Source organism: Taudactylus pleione, unplaced genomic scaffold (genome assembly GCF_031769625.1).
Source record: "Taudactylus pleione unplaced genomic scaffold, aTauple2 ptg000086l, whole genome shotgun sequence".
NCBI lineage: Eukaryota > Metazoa > Chordata > Amphibia > Anura > Myobatrachidae > Taudactylus > Taudactylus pleione.
This window is the reverse complement of record NW_028284488.1, coordinates 20163732-20190408: the sequence shown is the minus strand read 5'-3', so window position 1 is coordinate 20190408 and position 26677 is coordinate 20163732. Positions and strand designations below refer to the sequence as shown.

Here is a 26677-nt window from a genome sequence, read left to right as displayed (position 1 = left end):
ATACACACACACATACATATATATATATATTTTTTTTTTAGTGTTCATTCTAGCACCCTGCACCTGTTAAAACCCTTGCAGTTCCCCTATCCTGCCCGTGGTGTCGCTCTCTGCTTTGGTGCTTCTATCACACTCAGCTGATGCATTAAAATGCTGAGCTACAGCAGTTTGTATGCTAGAAGCACTAGAGCAGAGAGTGACACCCCAGGCAGGAAAGAGGAACTGCACAGGTTCTGACCGGTGCAGGGTGCTAGAATGAAGACTATATATATATATATATATACACACATATATACACACACATACGTCTACATGTGCTCCCTAAATGTTCTGAATGCTATGCATTTGACTGCAATAAGTTTGTGTGGTAATTAGGAAAGGCATCAGTAACCCTCAGAAATGAGGATGTGCTTATCTGCTACCACACAAATAAAAAAAACAAGCCCACATCCACCCTACTTTTGATGCCTGCCTGCTTTTTTTCTTCAGCGATTAGTCAGCTCCAGGCAATTCAGTGAAGTCAGAGTGAATTACAGATACACAGAACATGTAGAGTACATGCTGCCTTGCCCATGTGACCTTTGCTACGTGAGCAAGACAGAAATAAAGTTCAAAGAGAGGATGGCCCTACAACGTAGCAGCGCTATCAGACAAGCTATTGAAACTGGCCATTCGGACCAACCGGTTGCTCGACATTGGGTATCAGCAAAACATGGGGTGGCAACTATAAGAGCAATTCTCATTGATCATGTTCCTCCATTAAAAAGAGGGGGAAATAGAGCAGAAATTCTTTTACAAAAAGAAAGTAAATCGATATTTACATTAAATACTTTATCCCCTAAAGGCCTAAATGAAACACTAGGTCTGCAATGTTTCTTATAGGAACCAGACCAGGTAGCTCTACATTGGCAATATTTGTTAGCAAAATTTAAAAATGGCTAGCCATTTTTGCACTAGTCATACTTACCATAGTTATAGTCATATTATAGTTATCTAACCCAGGCTGCTGAGCGAGCATAATTCCCTGGGATTGACATATGATTACAACATTGCCATTGTTCCTAATGAGGTAGTAATTTGGACATATGATGGTCCTATCGATATATTTTCTTGATATAAAATAGAATAATATGTAATTAGGTGTCTATTATGTGCCATTTGTAGTGATTTTTATGGTTCTGTTTTAATTTTTTGCTTGCTATATGTTGTTTCTTGTATTTTAATTGTTTGTAACACCACTGTATAACACGGCGGGTTGCTAGGCAGCCATAAACAGCTGTCACATGATCACTTAGACTGCAGACGCCGAGTGGTGATGTCACACGGCTGCGCTGCGTGTTCCCAGCGAGCTCCGGAGGGCGGCAGGCACCCGCGTTCTCCAGGTGAGTGATATTATGCACTAATGTAGTTGATTTGTGTTTGTATATATGTATGCCTGTTGCCTTATTGTTTGCATCTTGTCCCTGATGACGGGTTGACTCCCGAAACGTCGACATAACAAAGGACTTTTATTAGTAACATAATCCAGACTCCAGAGTGCCGCCAATATTGGTATCATGTGGATGGGGTTTTTTTCCCTTGGAGGGCACCGAAGCATTTACATAATGTGAAGAAATGCCGGGTACAGCTACAAATAAAAAAAATACACATACACACACACACACACACGTCTACATGTTCTCCCTAAATGTTCTGAATTCAATGCATTTGACTGCAATAAGTTTGTGTGGTAATTAGGAAAGGCATCAGTAACCCTCAGAAATGAGGATTTGCTTATCTGCTACTACACAAATAAAAAAACAAGCCCCACATCCACCCTACTTTTGATGCCTGCCTGCTTTTTTTCTTCAGCGATTAGTCAGCTCCAGGCAATTCAGTGAAGTCAGAGTGAATTACAGATACACAGAGCATGATGTGCAAAGTGCAGGCAAATATAAACATGGGATGCTTCAGTAGATAGGAAATCAGGTTGTCACAAATCAACAGACTGCAGCAGCTGAAATAGTAACAGAAATACTACAATGTTAAAGCATAAACAATATGCCCTAGATGTGTAAAAAAAAAACCTCCTCCCTGTATTTTACACCTATCCTTAAGTAACCTCTTCCCCCAATGAATAATACATGTCTGACTTCTATCCATGTTAAAAATTCTTAATGTTGAATGTAGAGATAAAAACAGATCTTTTTTTTTGTCTAAAGTGAGTTGGAGATCAAACGTCAAATCTTTGGTAGAGAAAGAGTTACAGCTACAGCTGTTTAACAGAGGTTGTTTGCACCATACTCATTTCCGGCTCTTAAAAATGTTAAATATTGTTTGCTTAATCTCTGCTTCTAGGGTTACAGTGATAACCACAGACTGTACTAGGTGCCGTGAAAGCATCAACTTGCTACATCTGTTCACTTCATGACCCAACATATCTGTTTACTAGGTACTTACAAAGCAAAACGCTCAGGCTCCCATTTATTAATAATAACATTAGCAATACGACCTGGGTGCAATATTAGCACCCACAATTGCATTGCAAAGGATGTGATTATAGCGCCCATGTATGATATGGCACATGCAGGGACAGAGGTTCCGAAAGGAACCCATCCCTGCGATGTGCGCAGAGTGAAGAGATCACATCAGCAAACCTATAGAAACCTATGGAGGTTGCAGCTGCTGTTGCAAATGGAAACTGCAGCAGATATTAGAGATATCTGCTGCGGTCCCTCCTTCATTCATTGGGGTGATGTTAAATATTTGCAAAAATGGGTGTTTTCGGGGAAAATGCCACAAATATATAATGATAAATAGTCCTCTTATAGTGGCTGATGCAGAGTCCAACACAAGTCTCTCTCTCATCAGCCACTGTCCCTTTTGCATTTAAGCATGCCCTTGACCACCCCATTCATAAAAAAACCTACCCTTGATCCTAACACTCTCTCCAACTACCTCTCTCTCTCTCCTCCAAACTCCTTGAGCGTATTGTTTACAACCGCCTTACTGCCTTTCTTTCCTCCCACTTGCCTGGCTTCCGTTCTCCACCCCACTGAAACTGCCCTCACAAAAGTCAGCAATTACCTCCTTGCTGCCAAATCCAGGGGCCACTACTGTATGATCACTCTACTTGACCAGTCTGCTGCCTTTGACACTGTGGACCACGTTCTCCTCTACATGATACTGCCCTTTCCTGACTGTCCTCCTACCTCTCTGACCATTCCTACTCTGTCTCCTCTCTCCCCCCCCCCCCCCACTTCCACTATTGGTGTTCCCCAGGGGTCTGTTCTTGGACCTCTCATATTCTCCCTCTATACATCTTCTTTAGGTGAACTCATCAGCCCTTCTGGCCTCCAATATCATATCTATGCTGATGATACTTAGATCTACCTTTCCGCCTGACCTCTCTCCTCACTCTTATCTCCAACGGTCTTTCCACTATCTCTTCCTGGATGTCTCAGCGATTTATTAAACGTAACATTTCTAAGTCTGAGAAGATCATCTTCCCACCTTCCTGCATAACCCTCAATTTCATTATCTACTGATGGCACAACCATCTCCTCTAGCCCCCAAGTGCACGGTCTTGGAGTTATCCTCGACTCCTCCCTCTACTTCAAACCACACATTCAGTACTTTTTGCAGTCCTGCCATTTCCATCTCAAAAATATTTCAGGATCAGGCCCTTTCTCACCCTGAATGCTACCAAGATCCTCATCCACTCGCTGGTCATCTCCACATTGGACTACTGTAACCTCCTTCTATCTGGCGTCTCTTACTCCCACCTCTCTCCACTCTAATCTGTCCTCAATGCTGCTGCTCAGCTCATTTTCCCCTCCTAACATATTACATTTGCCTCCCCTCTCCTACAAGACCTACACTGGCACCCCTTTCCAACCCAATTCAAGGTTCTTACACTCACTTACAAAGTCCTCACCCAATCATCTAACATTTACATCTCTGACCTAATCTCCCTCCACACTCCCACCCACCCACTTTGCTCAACAAATGCACGCTGCCTCTCTTGCCAACTGATTACCCTCATCCAAGATTTTGCCTATGCTGCTCCCTACCTCTGGAACTCTCTTCGTCTCACCATCAGACTCTCCACTTCTCTACAAATCTTCAAACAGGCTCTTAAGACCAACTACTTTATCAAAACCTTCCAGTTCTCATCCTAACACGCTGCTCCATGCTCCTTCCTCACTGTCTGCCCCCTCCCCTATAGAATGTAAGCGCTCACGAGCCCTTTTCCCTTATGTGCTTGTCCTTCATTTACTCATACTGGGGTCTAGTTACTAAGCAGTGTTAGGAGACAGAGTGAAAAGTGATAAGAAAGTGATAAGGTGCCAGCCAATCAGCTCCCAACTGTCATTTTTTCAAACACAGCCTGTGAGATGGCAGTTGGGAGCTGATTGGCTGGCACCTTATCACTTTTCACTCTGTCTCCTAACACTGCTTAGTAACTAGACCCCACTATCATCTATTCCCAACTCCCCACAAGGGCACCTAACACTTGGTTGCCAACACTCTGCTGCTTATTTGAGTGTTTTGATCACAAACGCAGCAAAGTTTCTCAACCATGTCCTAGTCCTACATTGTTTTGTACTGTGAGTCACGGTTTTCTTGTTCGCTCATTTGTTTATTTATTTTGTAAGGCGCTATGGAGCCCTTGTGACACACATATAATATATATATATTCCCATGACCACATGAGCATATGACCACATGAGTATATATGGGACTTGATGCTGATTTAACAGCCAGTATATTTATTAATGATATTTCATTGCGCTGTTGTTTTCCGTTTGGCACTTTACCAACATGTGCCAGATTCACATATTCCTCTCACTGGGTGGTGATGAAGATGCATGATGTGTCAGAATAATTAAAAGGATTATATTTTTTCTATGAGAGTTCCTTTTTTGATGAGTGTGCTTTCCATTACTGGATATATATATATATATTATATATATGATAATAATAAGTACATTTTGTAGAAGGCTTCCATGTTTTTGCAATACACATGCTCCAGAGCGAAGTGGGTGACACTGAGGGCTTGATTCAGAGCCGGACGCTCTGACAGAGCGCTCGCTCTGAATCAGGGCCGGCCTTCTGGTTTTTTCGAACGGCCTCCTGGCCGCTCGCATAGCTGTGGGTGACCACCCACAGCTATTGCGAGCGGCCATGTTGATGGTCTCGATGGTCAAGACCATCGGGCCTGCGACGAGACCCTTGTGGTAGGGTCTCGTTGCCGCAAGCCCCAGAGAGCTTTCGGCTCTAACAGAGCCGAAAGCTCTCCCACTGACACCACTTGTGATGTCAGTGGGGCCGGCCCCAGACGGTAGGCGTTCCCATGGGAACGCCTCCGTCTTGGCAGCCATGCCCTCGGCCCACCCACCAAAGGGGGCGTGCCATCACTCAACATCGACAGCATGCCCCCTTTGGTAAGAGACCCGGAGCGACGGTTTGCCCGTCGCTATCCGGGTCTCACACATGCGCACGACGGAGCCGGCTCCGGCGTGCGCATGCACACTGGGCCACCATCAACCCGCTTGCGAGCGCATAGCGCTCGCGAGTGGGTCTGTATCAGGCCCTGAGTCTTAAGCAACTCAGTCACACCTTGACATATGGCTGTAGTGGTATAACTGGGTGGTAATGGGGCATTCACAAGCAAGCAAAGTTTAGTGAGCACATGGCAATGAAATTGCAGCCTATGCAGCTGTGTGCAGAAGTGTAATTACACCTATTTTCAGACATCTCTCTTGCACTAAAGATAGTACTGGTGCAGATATGCACTGATAATGTTGATGTTAATAACTCCTATATACATACAGAGGCGGCCCAGCTGCAGGGCTAATTGCAAGTCAGCATATGGTAGAATAGCCGCATTTTGTTTTGTACATGCCATGTGAATGCAACTTTGACTGACTTGCATTCATCAGCCCCATGAACCACTTTGCTTTTATTTATGTTTACCATAAATTTGTTTACAAATGCATATCTTGTTCAAGACAAAGGCATGTAAAGTTGCATTTGCAAACACTTCTTAACTGTATCTCATCGTATTTACATTGTTCGCCAATTCAGACAAGTCTTCCCATATTTTTAAAGTGGCAACCATTTTAAAGGCAAAACCAAGCTGGCTCTGCCTTTAAAATGATTGCCGCTTTAAAATACAGAAAAACTCGCAGGAGCTCCCATATCGGCTACAGTTCGTAATCCATTAAATAAGCCCCCATATCTTCAACTGCATTTATACACGTTAGAAGGATTCATATTGAATGTGAAGCATTAAAGTAAAGCACTGTGGTGTAACGCAAGTTAAACATAATAAAAAACACAAATATATATTGCCTTGGTAAAATGATTTTATTTTCACATGCATTTACATTTATCCTCTATCACACTAAAATGGTCATTCACACAATTGCCATCTCTCATTGTGACTATTGTAACTTACTCCTCTCCAGCCTGCTGAGTTCTTGCCTCACCCCTCCTCAGTCTATCCTTAACCCTGCAGGCCACCTAATTTCCTCTCATCACTAGGACTCTGCTGCCCTCCCTGGCAGTCTCACCACTGGCTTCCTGTCCCATACAGAGGGGTCTATTCATGTAGCAGTACTTTTACATTTAATTCAGTAAGGGGCTTATTGAGGAAGCCAGTTTTTGATAAAATTATACAGAAGCTACAGTTTCTACATAATTTTATGCATCAAAGCTATGTAAAAACAGACTAACGCCTGCTCTTAAAACTCACATCTTCTATTAAACCTACCACCCCATCTTCTTAAGTCTCCATTCTCAGCATCCCACAGCTCTGATACTTCTCCCTCTGGGTTTGCCCATATTTCCTTTAGAATGTAAGTTCTCGGCGAACAGGGCCCTCTCCCCTTTGTTTCTCCCAACAGAATTATATAAATTGCAGGATGTATTTGTGTTTTTATCTATGTTAATTGTGACACTTTCTGTAACAATTCATACATTGTAATGCGTTATTTGTTCTAAACCAGGGCCGGAATGGCCATCTGGCACTTCCAGCAAATGCCAGAAGGGGCGATGGCCTGATGGGCCGGTCCGGACTAAAAGCCTGGCTGAGCAGCTCCGCCTCCCACCGCATTGCTCAGCCGGGATACTGAGAGACGGGGGCAAGAGGCAAAACCACGCCCCCGTTACGCGAGGTCGCACGCCTATGGTGCATGCACACAGGTTGTCATGCCTAGCCCTAACCTCCACCTAGAGGTGCCTAACCCTAACCCTCCCGGGGGGATGCCTAACCCTAAGTCCCCCCTGGGTGCCCTAAACCTAGCCCCTCCCTCCGGCAGCTAAGAGGACGGGCGTTACCTTGTTCTGGCCAGTGTCGTCCTGGATTCTGCCGTCGGGATTGTGACCGGCGGCCGCAACTTAACTACATACCATTTTAAGTGTACTTCCACCATCTGTTCTTTTAAACCATGTATTTATATAATCAGGTAGATCTCATTTTATGTTGTTGCCTATGAAAATGACACAACTCTGTACTGTAAACAATTGTATAGAGAGCAGCTTTGTACTGTATCCATGTGCAACCAGCATAAACAAATCTGATTACAGAGGTGAAAACATGGTTTAAAGGAACAGAATGTACAGCAATTCATTTTAGTAAAGTTACAAATAAGGGTGTGATACAGAATATTACATTCATACCAAGGTCAAATTTTCCTTTTAAACAATTTTTCACAGATCAGCAGTCTCAGATATGAATATACTGGTAGGACTACTGCATAACGGAGACTAAAAAGGTACCCATACACTTAATTCCTTAACGGCTACATTTGCTGCCTAGTTGCACAGCGTGTATATGCTAAAATGCCACTGATTTTGGATAATGATCAGGATAGGTAGAAAATTCAGTCAAACCATGATCACATCTGACCATGTATGTTATCATCCAACCATGCTAACTGGGCAACAACAGAACGGATTCAGTGTACGGAACTAGGCATATATTATGTAACATCCAAGGTAATGAAAACCTGCGCAAGAAGATAGATTTGACTGAATGTGAATTTCCATTTAATCTCAATTAAAAGAGCTATATGTTATTTTTAACTTTTACATTTAATTCAGTAAAGGTCTTATTGAAGCCAGTTTCTGCATAATTTTATGCATCAAAGCTATGTAAAAACAGACTAACGCCTGCAAAAGGGATGTAGTTTGGAAGCCGATGGTCTAAATGCCGACCGGCGGCTTCCAGACTTTCTAATCCCGGCGTGGTACTAATGACAGGTGTCGAAAATTTGACGCCTGTCATTAAGTAGACGCTGGAAGACCGACGCCCGGCATACTGGACAAAGGTAAGCCGGGCGCCGGCAGCCGCGGGGGAGGGTTAGGTTTAGGCTAGGGGAAGGGAGAGTTAGGGTTAGGCACCCCCGGGGGGAGGTTAGGGTTAGGCACCCCCACGGGGGATTTAGGATTAAGCAGCAGGGAACGTTGGGGGGGGGGGGTTATGTTTAAACACTTAGGGGCTGGAATCAATTGAATTCTACCCTATCACACCCGACGGAGCTATTCAATTCTTGCTCTTGTCGGGCGCGATCAGCTGCCAGCACTACATTTCAGGTCGCAGCCCCAGGGGGGAAAAGTGACCTGTTTGGGCGCCCAAACAGCACTTTTTGCGGTCGCGCCCAGCACTTTGGTCGGGATTAGCTGCTTTACGCGGTTAAACCTGACCTCTATGGGCGCAATCAGGTGAAAACATGGTTTAAAGGAACAGAGTGTACAGCAATTCATTTTAGTAAAGTTACAAATAAGGGTGTGATACAGAATATTACATTCATACCAAGGTCAAATTTTCCTTTTAAACAATTTTTCACAGATCAGCAGTCTCAGATATGAATATACTGGTAGGACTACTGCATAACGGAGACTAAAAAGGTACCCATACACTTAATTCCTTAACGGCTACATTTGCTGCCTAGTTGCACAGCGTGTATATGCTAAAATGCCACTGATTTTGGATAATGATCAGGATAGGTAGAAAATTCAGTCAAACCATGATCACATCTGACCATGTATGTTATCATCCAACCATGCTAACTGGGCAACAACAGAACGGATTCAGTGTACGGAACTAGGCATATATTATGTAACATCCAAGGTAATGAAAACCTGCGCAAGAAGATAGATTTGACTGAATGTGAATTTCCATTTAATCTCAATTAAAAGAGCTATATGTTATTTTTAACTTTTACATTTAATTCAGTAAAGGTCTTATTGAAGCCAGTTTCTGCATAATTTTATGCATCAAAGCTATGTAAAAACAGACTAACGCCTGCAAAAGGGATGTAGTTTGGAAGCCGATGGTCTAAATGCCGACCGGCGGCTTCCAGACTTTCTAATCCCGGCGTGGTACTAATGACAGGTGTCGAAAATTTGACGCCTGTCATTAAGTAGACGCTGGAAGACCGACGCCCGGCATACTGGACAAAGGTAAGCCGGGCGCCGGCAGCCGCGGGGGAGGGTTAGGTTTAGGCTAGGGGAAGGGAGAGTTAGGGTTAGGCACCCCCGGGGGGAGGTTAGGGTTAGGCACCCCCACGGGGGATTTAGGATTAAGCAGCAGGGAACGTTGGGGGGGGGGGGGGTTATGTTTAAACACTTAGGGGCTGGAATCAATTGAATTCTACCCTATCACACCCGACGGAGCTATTCAATTCTTGCTCTTGTCGGGCGCGATCAGCTGCCAGCACTACATTTCAGGTCGCAGCCCCAGGGGGGAAAAGTGACCTGTTTGGGCGCCCAAACAGCACTTTTTGCGGTCGCGCCCAGCACTTTGGTCGGGATTAGCTGCTTTACGCGGTTAAACCTGACCTCTATGGGCGCAATCAGCGCGAAAAACAGCCGCAATTGAATAGCGGCCCGTGATCTCCTGTCACTTTAGACAGGAGATCCGGACCGCGTAATCAATTGAATTCCGCCCTTAGAGGGGGATTAGGGTTAGGCACATGGGGGGGAGGTTAGGGTTAGGCACTCCTAAGGGAGGGTTAGGGGGTAGAATTAGGTTAGCGATGCTTACGTTAGGGACAATCGGGATTTTCACCCTTGCTGGGCTGCCGCTGTCAGGATTTGAACCGTCGGCCATGCGTCCGGCGGTAATACCTACTACACCCCTGCAAAAGGCTAAGTACAGCTTCAGACCCCGAAGATAGTGAGTTTGGTCCCATTGGTTTATGCCATCTTCAGATGGCGTAAACAGCTTTATCTATGGTGGCATATTAAGGGGAGACGGATCTTACGATTCCTCTCCTGCAGCCTCTGGAAACTGATGCGGTGCACATGCACACTATCAGTTTCCGAGGAGTCTTTCAAAAATGTGATTCAACTCTTATGGACAGAGGTTATCGCTACCACTGTCCCTGCGAGTTATATTTCGTACCTAGCGGGGATAATCTTGTAAAAACAACAAGAATGTATCATCCCCAATGTGATGGTCAATGAAAAAAAATTACGGCCCTTCTACGATTTTAAGTACATAGGCCCCTAAGTCTATGTGCACATCTTTAGACTTATAGAAATTAATCAGTTAACAGGTGACTTATCATAACTAATGGACTCCCAGTAGAGAGTACTAACAGTGCAATACCAGAAGTTAAAGTCAGCCACCAAGTAATGACTCTTAAATTCCCAGGGAGAGGCACAAGACATACACTTTGCCCACATAATCCCAGCCAGTGATTTGGAAAAAAAACCAAAGTATTTATTTCCATGGTACCTGAACAAGCAAAGCCAAAAGCAAGCATTGCTCCCAAGGGCTACATTTCTGCTTTCTGTTCATTTAATTTAATTTGCAGCACATCTCGCTTTCTCCAACACTGTAGGCAATGCACCTGTTGCAACTTTCAACTCTTGTCAAACGACAGCAATAACACTAATCAGTTTCACATTTTGTGTGATTCTAATATCAATCTTATCCAAGATCATAATCATCAAATTGGAAAACCCAAGCTTTAGATTATCACCTCAGTCACACAACTGAATGTCATTGTTTCCTAAAATAAAACTGAAATAGTGGTTGTAAAGTTTTATAGATGCACTCCTACTGTCAGACTTTTGAATTCTCTCTCGCATCCTGACTCACTTTAGCACCACCAGTCATACCGATAAAATATGTACAAAAATCGTGTGGCAATATAGGAACAATAAAAATATACCGCTAAAATTTGTCATATATAGCATTCGTGGTTTTTTTTGTAAAAGTAAGTTATTTTATTAGCCATTTGAATGTGCGCTGTGTACGATGTGCTCTGTATTTAATAGCACAATACATGTATATATTATTAAGCGTAATGAATATATAAAACTTACATTTCTGTTATCAATAACCTGTGTTGGCTACGCTCTAAAATTTCAATAAAAACAGAAGCAGGTTATTTGATTTCCAGGGGTCTATGTACCAATAATCGCGGCACTGCCGTGATTATGTATCCATCTCGCTGGGAATATTTTCATTTTTAATGAAAATATCCCGGCTATGTACTAACGGGAACTAGCAGGGACAGCAGTTTCAGTAACCACTGTCCCCGAGAGTTATATCCCCAGCATTTAGGAGAAGTCTTTCACAGAAGTGAAAGACTTCCCCGGAGGAAACTGACACTGCGCATGTGCACTGCGTCTGTTTCCGGGACTGGCCGGTGGGTGCAGGGGAGAGATCGAAAAGCGCTCTCTCTCCTACACCGGGAGCTCCCATACGCTAACAGTAATTTACACCATCTGAAGATGGTGTAGACTACCAGGGATAAACGCCCAAAAGATTAGCTTTTTGGAGTTTACTACATAGGGGACAGATCGTAGTCCCCATTGACAATAATGGGGACTGCGATCTGAAGTGCTAATTAACACTTTGTCTGAGATTTCTGTGAAATTTTCTCCTGCATTGTGCCATTAGTACATAGGATCGATACATAAAATTTGGCAGAAACTGCCGTTTATGCATCATTTTATGTAAAAATAGGCCCCCTAGTCTTTTTATGAAGACCGGCAGAATATGTGTCATGCACCAAAGGTGGCATGACATCGGTTATACCCAGGGCCAGCACTACCATTAGGCAGCTGCCTAGGGTGCCGGCTCTTGTGGGGGCACAACTGAGTCTGCCAACACCACAAATGAAGGATGTCTCTTAACTTCATTTACATGATATTGGCGGCAGTCACGTATCTTACCAGCCGCCACTACCTCTGCCTACACTTTGCCCCTTTTTGATCTGGGGGCAGCCTGGCCATGTCACTGACAGTCACATGACTGATGAGTCATGTGCTGTAATGAGGGTAATACTGCACGGGCGCCCTGACCCTGCTCTCCTCCTTACTTTCCTGCAATAAATGAGCTTCCCACCCATTTAAACTTAGACACTGCCCCCACTGTCTATCAGGACTGCAGGGACATCTAAATGCGGACAGGGAAGGAGGTGGCTCGCACCTCCCACCAGAGAAAAGGGAGCCCACTAAGCTGTGCAGGAGACTTCTCCCACCTCCTCCCCAGTGGGTCTTCCTCCTCACCAGCAGCGCAGGTCCTGCTTCCCGAGTCTGCAAGTGACAACAACAGCGTGAGGGTGACAGTGGTGAGAAAATCAGCAACAGGTAAATGGAGCTGGGGGGAGAGGGGCTTGTGTGGGGGATGGGATTGTCACAGTTCACAAAAGTTGATAAGTATAAGCTATGTGGGTTTTATTATGAGGGTAAAGGGGTTAATGTAATAAAGATAAGATTAATGGTTTAATGTTTTTATTGGTAGTCTCAAAATGCTCTCAGGATGGTGATCACAAAAATGCTCTTGGTATTGCATGGGCGTCACCAACATTGTCTCAGTATCTATTGTTTGGGAGATTAGAAAAATCTTTTGGCATTGTACGGCAGTCACAGAGATGCTCTCAGTAGCTACTGTTTGGCACTGAAAAAAATGCTCTCGGAATTGTATAATGGTCACAAAGTTGTTATTGCTATATTGTTTTAGTGTCATTTTTATAATTTATGTTGTAACAAATCTAAAAATAAATCTACCAATATTTTAAGACGTCAAGTTTGTATGTGAGTGGTTGGGCGGAGGGTATTGGGAGGAGCAGAGGCGGCATTGTGTATCTTTGACTATGGTGCCTAGAAACCGTGCACCGGCCCTGGTTATACCTGTTGTTGGGAACATACTGATACATACTGAAAAACATCAAATATATAATAACTGAAAGAGTAATTCATTTCTTGCAGTTTGATGGAAGTTCCATTCCTTCAAATAATTTCCCACCAGTTTACTTTTCTTTGTAACATTGAGTATAGTGCAGTATAAAAACATACTGTCCTATCTAGTACTGTACAAGGCAGTTACAGATCACGGATGCCGGTACTACATTACCACCTGACTTCTGTACATACATTTGGAAAGCTGAAAGTGGCATCAGACACATGCTTTGGCATCATAGGTCTGGTTTACACAGACTTGAGACAATTTTTGTCCATAACTTTTGGTGACCTGAGTCACTAGCTGTATATTTCACAATTTCTGTCAGTGTATTTATAAATAGGAATGTAATCTCCATTTACCCCACCTGTGTGACAATTATACATATGGAGCTTGCATACTATCCACTATCATTTTAATAGTCCACAAGGTAAAATGTATTTCTCTCAAATAATAATAATAAAATCTTCATATTCAGAGGTATATTGTATAGTTAATAACCATGGTGCTTCGCTGCCCTGTGTAAGGACATCTATGTAATAGACCAGTGGTTCTCCAGCCTCAGGTTTTCCCAACAGGCCATGTGTTAAGGATGTCTGTCTGTGGGATAAATACTGACCCAGCAACATAGATGAACTCACCTGTGCATGAGTAAAGACATCCACAAAACATGACCTGTTAGGGATACTTGAGGACTGGAGTTGAGAACGCCTGCATTAGACAATGGTACTACAGTACTTTTACTTCTATTGCATAGTACACTTTATAAAGTGATATCTCCCTTCCACAATGAGAAATCAGCCCAGTCACTGGCCATCATCAGTCTCTGCAAACACCCCCTCACACCATATCCCAGTGCGTCTCCCCAATAAGAACAATGTACTTACGAGCCAAGAACCTCCCTGAATTCAAATATCTTCTTGATGTCCTCCACCTGTTTCTTCCAAGAGGTGCTGTTCTCCCCGTTCTCCCGGGCCATGGCAACAAGTAGATCTTCGGATGGTAGATACACAGCAGTGAGTTGGGTAGAGTGCACTCCTACCTCCTCTCAGTTCCTCTTCCAATACTTCCTGGCTTCAGTCTCCGATAAGAAGCAGCCCCAGTCCTGGTGTCTCCTCACGGTTACATTGGATAGGTTTCCCCTTTGCTAGAGGACCTGGTTATCTGGTGCTCATCAGCCGTGCCCAGCCTTTGTCCTGCCCCCAGCCCTGAGATGCGCCTTCCCTGCCTGCACTGAGGATGAGAAGTGCTGTGCAGAGCAGCAGGTAAACCCTGGTCACACACACACACAGAGGAGCTTCTCCCTACAGACAGCTATGCACGGCTGTGTGATCAGACACACGCAGGGGGTGGTGCTGCCTATTGCGGGCTGGGCTCCCCCTACTGCTGCCGCCGGTGTGCTGTATGTGTGATGATGGTGACTGAGAGGAGCAGCAGCAGGCTTAGTGGAAGTAGGGCTGCATGTTGTTGTTGTTGTTACGGGGATGTCACACAGTAGGTGTGCGCTGCTCCCTACTCAGCCTGACAGCCCGAACTCACTAATGACTTGAAGATAATTCGCATTGCACCAAAACCCCACGCACGTCAAGGAGACTCCTTTCCTGTGGGCTGGACCTGTCCGCTGGCGGCTCCAACGTCCCACTGCAACAGCAACAACAAATGCCCCGCGGCAGAAGTGCAGCTCTCCCAGGCGCAGGCGGCCCCCCCGGGGAGAGGGGATTGTGGGGAGAGAAAGACGGGTTCGGGGCCCTGGAAGCGGCATTGAGGAGCGGGGATACCCGGAGCCCCTGACCGTGCATAGAGGGCTACACCAAATATCTGTATTGCGGTAGATGGGATGGCAAATGTGTATATATACAGAGCTCACTCATCCCTGCCATGCCTACTGTACTAAGGCTGGGGCAGAGAACAGGAACACATGGCTGCTTAGGTTACAGCTTATGCCAGAGCCGCCTGTCGCTTTGTATGTTTAGAATTGGCGCTGAAAGCTGACACGATGTAAATAGTGTATATAATGTGTGTGCCGGAATCCTGTCATTGCTGCTTTTCCTGCACTGACAATTACTGACACGATGACACTCTCATGTATCGCCACTAGGGGGCAGTGCATATACAGAATAAATACACAATTCAGAGCGGGTTTTAGTTGACCGGAAACTTAATTTTCATTCAGTTTCGTAAATTGCTGTCGAAGGTGTTTCAGTTTAAAACATCAGAGTAATTACCTGACAGCATTCATCTGTAGAATTGATTTCCGTGTACTTGGTTTAATTTATCAGCAGTATAGTATTACGCAAAACACAAAATGAAATAGGACATAGGGGCCTGCCATTTTTTTACATAAAATTATGCAGGCACTGCTGCGATTATTAATACATATGTCCCATAAACAGCAAAAAATAAAATTGCTATGTTTTCTTTAAGTATTGTAAATGTATTTTGCAGGCTAAAGGACCCCATACATCAGTGACTGATTGTCGCAATCCTGCGATCCCCAGATGCCAGGGTCGGAGGATCAGTGAAATCCAACATGTTGGTATTCACTGATTTGCCAATCACAATCAAAATATGATTGTGATATGCAAATTGGTGACTTTTAACATGTAGAATTTCACTCATACTCCGACCAAACAATGACCATCGATGGTCGCTGGTCGGCATTTCCGATCCGATCGGGTAATCTGTCGGCTGGGGTGTGGACCATGTGCTATTGTTGAGAGATCACTAATAAAGGCCTCCTTACATCCGCAATCAATTCAGGCAAGTCTGCGTTTTGCACATGATTGTAAAAATATCTACAGTGTATGGGGTTCACAGATCGCAGATTCCGACCAAAAAATACGTGGGGGCCCATTTATCAAAGATCATTTGAGGTAAATTCCCCCGAAAACACCTGTTTTCGGGGGTTTACCTCAAATACTTAGTATCCCCCGAATGTATGTCCGATACCTGCTGCGATCCCTCCATTGCCGCCGGCAGCCGCCTCCCCCATAGGTTTCTATGGGGGATGCGATGCTGCCAAATGTATCAATATCGGGAATGCGAAGCAGATAGCGTTAGCCGCTGTGTCCTATGGGCACTTACCGCATTTGAGACGGCGGAGGGATCTTCCAGATCCCTCCGCCGGCAATGGGCGCCGCTCATGTGCAGTCCGCGGGACTGCGCATGCGCAGCAGCCCGGAATGCGCTACGGCCACATCGCAGGGACGGGCTCTTTTCGGAGCCCGTCTCCGTGCATGTGCCGGGTCATACATTCGGCCGGTATGATCGCATTTTGCAATGGGCGATACTGCATGCCCTGATCGCATTGCAAAATGCGATCCTTAATAAATGGGCCCCTTGGAATTGGTTAATCAGGTTGTCAAACATGTTGGATTTCACAGACCATGCTGGGCTGTAGATTGCTAGTGTATGGTAAAAATCGGTAGAATTGCAGCCCGTTACTGATCTGTCTTTCCTGAACGTGATCTGCATATCACTGAAAAATATCTGTAATGTATGGGCACAGATTGGGAAATCTGTGAATCTTTTTTGTGATTGCTACTGTATGGGCCCTTTAACACAGAAAAATAATCATTACACCAGGGGGTTTATTTACAAAGTGTGAAGCTGTAAAACACGACACTTCTGTTTGTGTTTATGCCTGTTAATTAAAAGGGCAGTGCTTTTACTAACAGTGTCGTGCTAGTAAAAGAACTGCCCTTTTAAATATTGGGCATAAACAAGAACAGAAGTGGCGGATTTTACAACCCAACACTTCTTAAATAAACCCCTCAAATATACATACAGACCTTCCAACATGACCCCTTCCATCAGGTACAATATGTTCTGCTCCTTGGCTTCCCACCTAATTTTTGATAGTAGTCAACTGTGTTGAACTTGATAATTGATGAGAAGGGGGTTTCAACACAGGTGGCTGCAATCATAAATTAAGGTAAGTCAAGTAGCGGAGCATTTTATACCATATGGAAGGTGTGATGTTGAAGGGTCTGTATATTGTGTGGCTGCTTGCATATCATTCTCAAATCTCACATGTCGTTTACAGAGTAAAGTGCGTTTTCTATTTGATTTCACTGGAACGCATCCCTTTAATACTGCAGCATTGTGCATCCAGATGGCATATATCTGGTCTAGTAAACTGATGATAGAAGATTATGCATCTGAGCCATTGTAGATGAATATTGCCATTTTGCATGCATATTATTCTGGTTGGTTCTGCAAACCCATTGACACACATAATAAAATCACAACTTTACTAACATTTGCATTGCAAATGTCCTTCCATTTGGCATGTTAGTCATTCAACGACACCTAGAGCACTTACTGATTTATCACAGTCACATTTGGAGGAAATGCTCACATTTATGTGTATTGCCATGAAAATTTGTTTCACCTGCTCCTGTTCAGAGCGATTACATGCAAGAAGCATAGACAGTTACAAATTGGTAAATATGCAGACATGATGGGTTGCTGAAACTAACTACAAATACTGTCATGGTAATAAGTAATTTCACTAGGCAGTGAATTTTCAAAACCTGTTTGCTAGATTTAAAAGGGCAATAATACTTAATGCAAAACAAGCCTGATTTTACAATTACTCGTATTGCTCTTTTAAATATGGCAGGTAAAATCTGTAAAAATTGTGGGTTTTGAAAATCCACTGCTTTGTAAATATGCCTATTCGTTTGAGACTTTTTACGTTTTTTTTTTCTAAAATTATAAATTGATTACAAACAAAAGCTTGGAAGGATTATCCACTCCTCATCAGGTGAGTTAAATTTACTAAATAACAGTTAAAATTACACATTAGGCTAAAGGCTGTATAAATTTCATATGATCACTAGGCTGCTCCCCACCACATGTAGCAGATCCGGACCAACCTCAGTTTGTAGCATTGAACAAGAAAAGCATAAATAAAGTTGAAAGAGAGACTAGGGGGGTTTTCAATTAGCTGCGGGGTGTACCCCATGACTAATTGCTGGCCAAAATCCCCACGGAGCGGGGCAAGGCTATTCAATTAAATATACACAGAAATCAGAGTTGCAGATGCACTATGCGATCATTACTGTTTACATTTAAATGTATTTTGTAATTTAAATATAATTTCAGAGGTAGTTAGCATATCAGTGGCCAATGATACGGGCCTGCCCACCATCGTCAAGGTCACCTCATTGAGCAGGTCCCTAACACTCTGGGGTTCACATCTGGGACGCAGGGCACCCCAAAAGACAGCCCAGCCAAAGACCTCCCCAGGGCATCACACGAAAAAAAGAGTGACAGTGAAGTGTTAAAGTATCAGGTGTGTAAAAGTAGCTAATAAATGTTAAAATAGTAATAAAGGTAAAATAGGTGTGGAGAAAAATACATGAATAATAGACAAACATGAAGGTGATATCTACTGATATGCTAACTACCTCTGAAATTATATTTAATTACAAAATACATTTAAATGTGAACAGTAATGATTGCATAGTGCATCTGCAACTCCGTTTTCTGTGTATATTACTTTAAAATCGTAGCATGATGGCACCTTTCATTACTATTAGGGTGTGCAGTCTAGAGCCCCTCCCTGTATTCAATTAAATAGCCTTTTTCCTGCACTGAAAAATCGGGATTCATGCGCGGAAATTGCAGAACCAATGGGGCGATTCTCCTGGTGATGCACGGGACAGCTATACAATTTCAAACGACAAACTTTGCCAATATATCAAGATTTTAGTGGGTCTTAAGTTATAGGGTAAGGTATTGCTGCTAAGTAATTAAGTTTTCATATAACAACTATTTATTAACAGACTAGTTTAAAAGGAAAACAAATTTAAAAGCATGTGATGCATGGGACTCAGAAATATTTTCTGCCTTAACAGAATGTAATGAATAATTCTGTGATGTGTGAAAGGGTACATGCTTGTTAAATGCATTTTCTATTTAAATATACTTCAGAGATTCCTTTGGTATAAATTAAATTAAATAACATTTTCACAGTTAATTATTTTGCATGGAACAATTGAAGGTGATGCACGGGACTTGTGTGATTTACGTGTTTTCCAGTCTTGAAGGCTGTGTTTAGCATTTTGGAACAATGATTTGGGCAATGTTATGCTTAGTTCAAAACATAATAGTTAAATTACTTGTTTCTACTATTGCCGGATTAACAATGGGGAGGCTGGAGCTGTAGCTCCAGGCCCTCCATTGTAATAGGCCCACAGGTTCTCAAACTGGACGGCCAAAGTTCTATCCACCCTACATTTTGTGAAATAAAACTACCGGTTCCGCCCCCTGCCCATCCAGACTAGTTATTGCTCACCTCAGTCAGACGACTGAGCTGTCGGGTCAATTTCGAATGGCCTCTGCTCTGTATCTTTGCCCACTGACAGCTGCTGAGCTGCGCCCAGTGGATTGCACTGCTGTAACACTGAGGAGATTCCTGATTAGTGCAGGAACTCCTCAGCAGTGTATGCTGTGCTCCTATTGGCTGAGTGACACATCACACACGTCACTCAGCCAATCAGAGCACATACACTCCCATCCCCACAGTGACTATTCGGACAGGAGACTGCAGGATTCAATTTCAGGCAGAAGTGCAACATGAACACAAGAAAAATTGTAAGTCTAATGTCAGTGTGTCACATATAGGACTGTACAGGGAATAATTCACTTTTAGAAGTGTGACACCCCTCCCTCCCCCTTGAAACCTCCATGTTCCTTATATCTCTATACTCTAGATGTAGCAGCCCCTCCTGTAACCCCCTAACCCCATCAGGTTATTGGGTCTGAAGTTCAAGTTTCAGTAATGATTCAGCACAGTAGAACTAAACCGTGGAAATGGCCAACACAGGAGGATAAGGTGTTTTATACCCAGGACAACATTGCAAGAAAGATACAGCCTCCAGAAGTTGCAAATGCAAGAGGGTATTACTACTTCCCAGATTTAGTTTGATTTGTGTGATGCACAGGACACTTTTGTTTTTCTCTATTTTAGAGAGCTCCCGGAGCTATTCAATTCAGTGTGCTGTGTGGTCGGAGAATGTCGGTTATCGCGGTCATCGCGCCTTAACAAGGGTGTTAAGGCGCGGTAACTGGCATTCCCTGACCAAAGTGCCGGGCGCGCGGCTGTTAGCGCCGTGCTATGTAGAAAAACAGCCGCGCACCCGGCACTTTGGTCGGATTTCTCTTCGCATCCCCAGGGGGGTGCGAGAAGAAATCCTTAGTGCGCCCAAACAGCGCGGTGTATTGAATAGGTTCGGGAGTCCCTCCCGTCACTATTCAATAGCGCGTTGAATTGAATTTCCCCCTTAATTTGTTCATGGAGTTTAGCTACATATTCAGACGACAAAGGTGAGCTGTGGTGGTTTTGTTTTGTGATGATTATTATTAGTACAGTATGAAAATGTTGCCTTTCACAGTGAAGCACGGGACGGAGTTGCTTGGCATATTTAAATGTTAATATTTCTGTGCATATTTAAGCTATATGGTAGATTTCATATTTATTTTGAAAATACCGCATTTGGGGAGAGTGAACAAGGATAAGGTACTTCCAAACGGTTACAATTTACAGAACAGTGTGCTGTGAAAACTTTGTTATAATTGACAATTGTTTTTCATAATTTGTAACTTCTACATTGGTGTAATGCAAAAACCCATCTAAAATGTAGCTTAGAGGTAAATCAAAGTAGTTTCTTATACTTTGGAATGTGTACATTTAATAAATATAAACAAATTGCTGGTTAGTTTAATATTTTGTAGTTTGTTTATTTTCTGGAGAATCGCCCAATGAGGTTTTTTTTTTTTTTTTTCTGAGGACTTTACCTCGCACCTCCATGAGCTGCGAGGTTCAGTCCGACTACAGGGATTTGTGTGCGGGGTAATCCCCGCTAATCGAATAGCTCAGACGCAGCAATTTCGCCGCCGGGTAAACCCTGCGGCTTATTGAATACCCCCTTTGATGTTCCCAGCGTTGACTGGGGTTGTTTGTCCCTCCCCTTCTTACTGCAACTCTCTCTTCCCAATATCTCTCACCATCGATGGCAGAGATGCAGATAGTTTCCTGCCATTGATGGTAGCCGTGTCCTTGATTATTTTAATGCTTGCACTGCTCCAAGTCTGGTTGCTTACAGACACAAATCGCAGTGACCGAACACTGTGCCTGTATGGAGATGGATGGCTCACCACCCTGCCCTCCTTCTCTACTTCTAGTTGCTGACTTGAGTCTCAGCTGTCAGTCAGCAGACCGACCCCGTCCACTTTCTCCAAAGGTGGGCAAGGCGGCTACTTGCATCTTGTCCCTATTTGTGGTCAGATTATGTATTTTTTAGTTTATTTTGAAAGAAACACATGTTCTTGCTAGGTTGATATAGGTTAAAACAACATTCCTGTTGACCATTTTTTGCAGTGTTGGGGCCGTATTCAATTGCCGGTGAAAACGTTTTTCGTAATTTCGCCAGTGGAAAAGATTCGCCTCTGGAGGCGAAAAAAAGTGCATAATTGGGAGTTTGTGGTGCAAAGTTGCGGGAACACACCTGCAGCCTTGGGACAGGCCCCCAAAGATAAACTGCATAAAAAAAATAACTTTAGATCCCCTCCCCCAGAAAAGTACTTTCGTTTTTGGGGATGAAAAAGTACAAAGTAGGGGGACAAAGTTTAAAAACTAGTGAAATAGACTCCAGGGGTCCCCCAAGTATGCCCAAGCTGTTTTTTTTTATTGCAGGTGCTTGCTCAAGGTGCATTTTTTAAAGTTATTTTTAAAACCCACTTTAGCAATTTCAAACCATGGTTTTTAAACCATGCTAGCACCAATTTTCATGTACCCCAAATTTGGTGGGACGACTTATTTTTGACAAAAAAACCTGCCAAATACTATTCTTCACCATTTGTGCAAAGACGCTAATTAGCAGCTATTGAGAGCATTTAAGTACCCCAGATAGCTTCAGCAGGGCTATTCGGGGGTATCCATAGTGATCCCCCATGTCAGCGCATCTTTTGGGGGATATCAGGCTGATTTCACCAAATATGACTGCACATTTCGCCTGTTTGAGTTTCGCAAGGACGCGTTTTCGCGTCCTTTGCAATTGAATAGGGTGAAAAGCGGGGACGAGCGCGATACTTTTCCGGAGGCAAAACCAGCGATGATGGCGGAAAGTGCACCATGCGAAAAGTCCGGGACTTTTCGCCGGCAATTGCATACGGCCCTTAGTTGTAAATGCACTATTTATACACCATATAATAATGTAATGATGTATCCTAAAAGAAATTGGTGTCTTAATGTCATGCATCGCAAGCTGCTGCTTCTGAATTAATCAGCCGCAACTGTGGTTTCCGACGACTGGAACACAAATGCGTAGTTAGGCACATGTGCTGAAAAGCCAGCTCTGTGCAGCTTGTAATTCCTCCCCCTCTGGCCTTAGCAGGGAACTTCAACTAGCAGCTGGTGTTAAGTGATTCATTTTTTTTTTTGTCTGGACACACTTTCACTGGTGCTTGGGAATTGACCCTTGACTATATTTGACCTGCTTCTGCCTGTTCCCTTTATACACTTTGCTAGATACAAGTGACGTGCAGTGAGGTCAATGGCTGGGGAGGCACACATGGAGATGGGTCTGAGTGCTGGGAGCCTGCCTCACCCCCTACTCACTGTAAGTCTTCCCTCACTACATTAAGCTTCAGTGTCCATTGATTCTCCTACCTGCATCACTGTGTCTTCTCTTGCTGCTGCTTACTGAGTTCTGATCTCTCAACTTCCTGGTCACATGACACATCCAAGGTGTCTATCAGTGCTCAAGGCACGCCCCACGTACTTAGAGGCATGCCTCTATTAGCTCTCTTTCTGTGCAGCCTACTGCCGTGGTGTAGCCCCGCCTCTAGCTCTCCAATCAGTGTCCGACTATACAGAAACGAGGCTGAGCTGTTGCTGCCTCATCTCTCGTCTCCCTGCAGTTCCAGGGAGCTCCACAAAGCTGGTGAGTGTTAACTATAAAAATGATTACAATAAACAAAGATGTTTATAAGTTATAAATATCTTCTTTGTATTATTCTAATCATTTTATATTCAAATCTCAGGAGTATAACAGGGGAGGCTCTACCACCCTTGACTGCATGTCCCTGCTGGATACGTGGAAATATTTCTACCTGTGCCCTTTAAACACTTTGTTGGATACCTGGAAATTGATTTTTTGACTGTATTTAACCTGCTGCTGTCTGTGCCCTTAAAATACCTCAGATAATTTATCAAACAGAAAACTGCACACTTGTTAGATGTCATCAGAGCAGGCTGTGCGTGTTATGGATACAGGTGCAGAGCCTGCTCTGAAGACATCTAACAGGTGAAGAAAGAACATAAGAAGAAGTAGACAGTACTTCTAAGTTGGGACACACTAGCCAACACACTATCAGATTGTGTAAAGGCCACCATACACCAGCGACTAATTTTCATAATTTGGCGATGCCCAGATGCTGGGGTCAGAGGACTGGTGAAATCCAAAATGTTGGATTTTACTGATTTGCTGATCACTATCAATATATGACTGAGATTTGCAAATTGGTGACTTTTAACTTATGGAATTTCAGTGATTCTCGGATGGATCGGCGAACATTGATCGTTGGCGTTTCCGGTCCAATTGGAGGATTGGGAAATCTGGTGTTGGCTATATGGTGTCACAACTGAGGGTTGGTTTTGGGTTGGAACAGGTGTGGGAGACTGAATAGGAGATAAGAGAGGCGTGGATAAACTTAGGTGGTTTTGAGCCAGGACCACCTCATGTATAGATGTGAGGAGGTAGAGATGTGCCAGTGGATGATGGGCCTGAAGGCGAGAACAGGAATAGAAAGTCCTTTATTGAACAGCAGGTTGGAATAATACTGAATGAATAAGCAGAATTGGATTGGGACCGATGATACTGGATTGAGAGCTGGATTGGGTTGAGACCGATGATGATAATTTGAAGAACTTGATGGACTTGAATCCGATGTTGAAGAATTGATGAACTTGATCGGTTGAGACCGATGTTGAGAAATTGAAGAACCTAATTGATGAGTCCAATGTTGGAAGCATCGGATGAGACCATGGTTGGAGGTATTTGCTGAAACCGATGGCTGCTGTAAGAACAAGTCTCAGTGGTAAAACCAGACTGGTGTGCAAGATGGTATAGGAGACTTGTTCACTAGATCTAGGAACTGGATATAATGGACTGGGACCGTCAGATACAGAGTACCTGGGAGCTCAGTAGTGAGCTGTAACTTCAACAAAACGCGACGTACTGGCAATGAGAGCCAGTCAGGGAATGGAATTTATAGGGGTGGATTCCCAGGGATTTCATGCTGCACTCAGCTGGTCTGGGAGGAGCACTCTGAGTGGAGGAAGAGCGTCAGATGACAGTCCAACATGGCTGTGCCCATACTGTTGTTCTGGAGGGAACTCTGGCATGCCGTTTGTATACCATCATGCTTGGGAGATGAGCTGTGAGTGACTGCGGAGAGCCATCTATATTCTCAGTGACAGGGCAGGAGTAGACCTCCGCACCAGCCGGGAGCGATGTGCAGTGTTAGCAGACCTCTGTGCTATCCGGGAGTGATGCACAGCATGAGCAGACCTCAGCGCTAGCCTTTTACTGAGAATATTATTGTTTATTTATTTACTTGTTTTTATTGTGATTTATGCCAATTGACACTGAACATTGATATATCGGTATACAGTGTCATTTATAGTAACCATCAGTTATTGGCTTGTGATCTTGTTTGTTTATATGTGTATCATTGGATATTAAATAGATATTTTATCTATCCAGTCTCCCATCCATTTTTTCAGAGAGCACAAATGTTATATGTTATCTGTATATACATTTAACATCATATCTACCTTGCGCAGTAGCAACACAGTGCTAGTAAGATTGCTCCTAAATCAACCATTTATCAGATCATCAGGAACTTCAAGGAGAGAGGTTCAATAGTTGTGAGGAAGGCTTCAGGGCGCCAGAGAATGTCAGGCAAGTGCCAGGACTGTCTCCTAACGTTGATTCAGCTGTGGGATCACGGCAACACCAGTGCAGAGCTTGCTCAGAAATGGCAGCAGGCAGGTGGGAGTGCAACTTCATGCACAGTGAGGCAAAGACTTTTGGAGGATGGCCTGGTGTCAAGAAGGGCAGCAAAGAAGCCACTTCCCTCAACGAAAAACATCTGGGACAGACTGATATTCTGCAAAAGGTACAGGGATTGGACTGCTGAGAACTGGGGTAAAGTTATTTTAGATTGTCCGGAGAAGGATAGGTGAGCGCTACCATCAGTCCTGTGTCATGCCAACAGTAAAGTATCCTGAGACCATTCAGGTGTGGGGTTGCTTCTCTGCCAAGGGAGTGGGATCACTCACAATTTCTTCAGGGTCCATAGGCTCCACAGGGAGACCTTGGGGTGTAGGTGATGGATTTGGATCCGGGCACCACGCAGTTAAAGCTTTCAGCTCCCAGGATGCACTCGTCCACCCTCCCTATACCCCGCCCCCGAGGCACCTCAGTTTAGTTGGTTACCGGCCGGAGTCGGATCACCTTTAACGTGGGGGGCTGCTAAGCAGTCCTAAAGCTATTTTCTTTTATGATTTTTGTTAGTTTATCATACTACATTCAGAGTGCACAGCAGCAGACTGTCCGTAGGATGTCTGCACTGTCGCTCCGGCGCCGCAGCACCAGTTTTGACCTGGGGATCTTGGTGGGCCCAGGGTCTGTGCTAGCTGGGCCTCGCAGGAGGACCCAGACTGCAGCCGGACGTAAGGGGACAGGTAAGGCGGGTCACCATGCGGTGACCCGCGTATTGGCAGTCATACAGCACCTCCAGTCTCAGGGGACAGACCGGAGGTGCTGAGTGTGGACGCAGGCTCCAGCCATCGTGCTCCACTAGACCACCAGGGACATTTTGGTGTGGGAACCAGCATCCCAGGGGTTAAACAATCAGCCAGGGGAGACAGCTTCCCTGTTTAAGCAGCTCCTCAGCTCAGGGAGCCTTTCCACTGAGGTCTGGCTTCTCTGAGCTGCTTCCTCCTGTGGCCACACCCCCTCTGAGGTCTCTGATGGCCATTTTACTGGTGGTACAGTCACAGTTCTCTCAGGACAGCGCGTGGTCCAGTCCCCCTGCATACTTCTCCCTTGGGTTAGTGTATGTAGCGCTATAGCCTCCCCAGAGACTGAATCTGGGTGTTTGATTGTAGTGCCAATTTGCAGTGTAAATTCTGCATTGTATGTGACTTATGCTAGTGCTGCCTGTCTTTCTTTTTCTCCTAACTGTCAGCATATATCTATACCTTTCCTCTAATTCTGCTCTAATACAGGTGTAGTTAGGGTGGTTCTTTTATCTCACATACAGTCAGGTGCATAAATATTGGGACATTGACAGAAATTTCATATTTTGGCCTCTAGTTACCACCACAATGGCTTTGAAATGAAACAAACAAGATGTGCTTTAACTGCAGACTTTCAGATTTAATTTGAGGGTAATTACATCCAAATCAGGTGA

At 44.1% G+C, this 26677-nt stretch overlaps 1 protein-coding gene across 2 annotated transcripts in view; it reads right to left on the bottom strand.

The window, feature by feature from the left end:
* The window catches only part of CAMK1D (calcium/calmodulin dependent protein kinase ID), a 456946-nt gene extending 441826 nt beyond the window's left edge, over positions 1–15120 (bottom strand). The window contains exon 1 of one of the 2 annotated variants that reach the window (XM_088468914.1): positions 14074–15120. In XM_088468914.1, the coding sequence (XP_088325040.1) occupies positions 14074–14165 (92 nt within the window). In that variant the 5' untranslated portion in view covers positions 14166–15120. The remainder of the gene's footprint in view (positions 1–14073) is intronic. The other variant, XM_088468913.1, reaches the window with a different exon arrangement.
* Positions 15121–26677: the final 11557 nt, after the last annotated feature.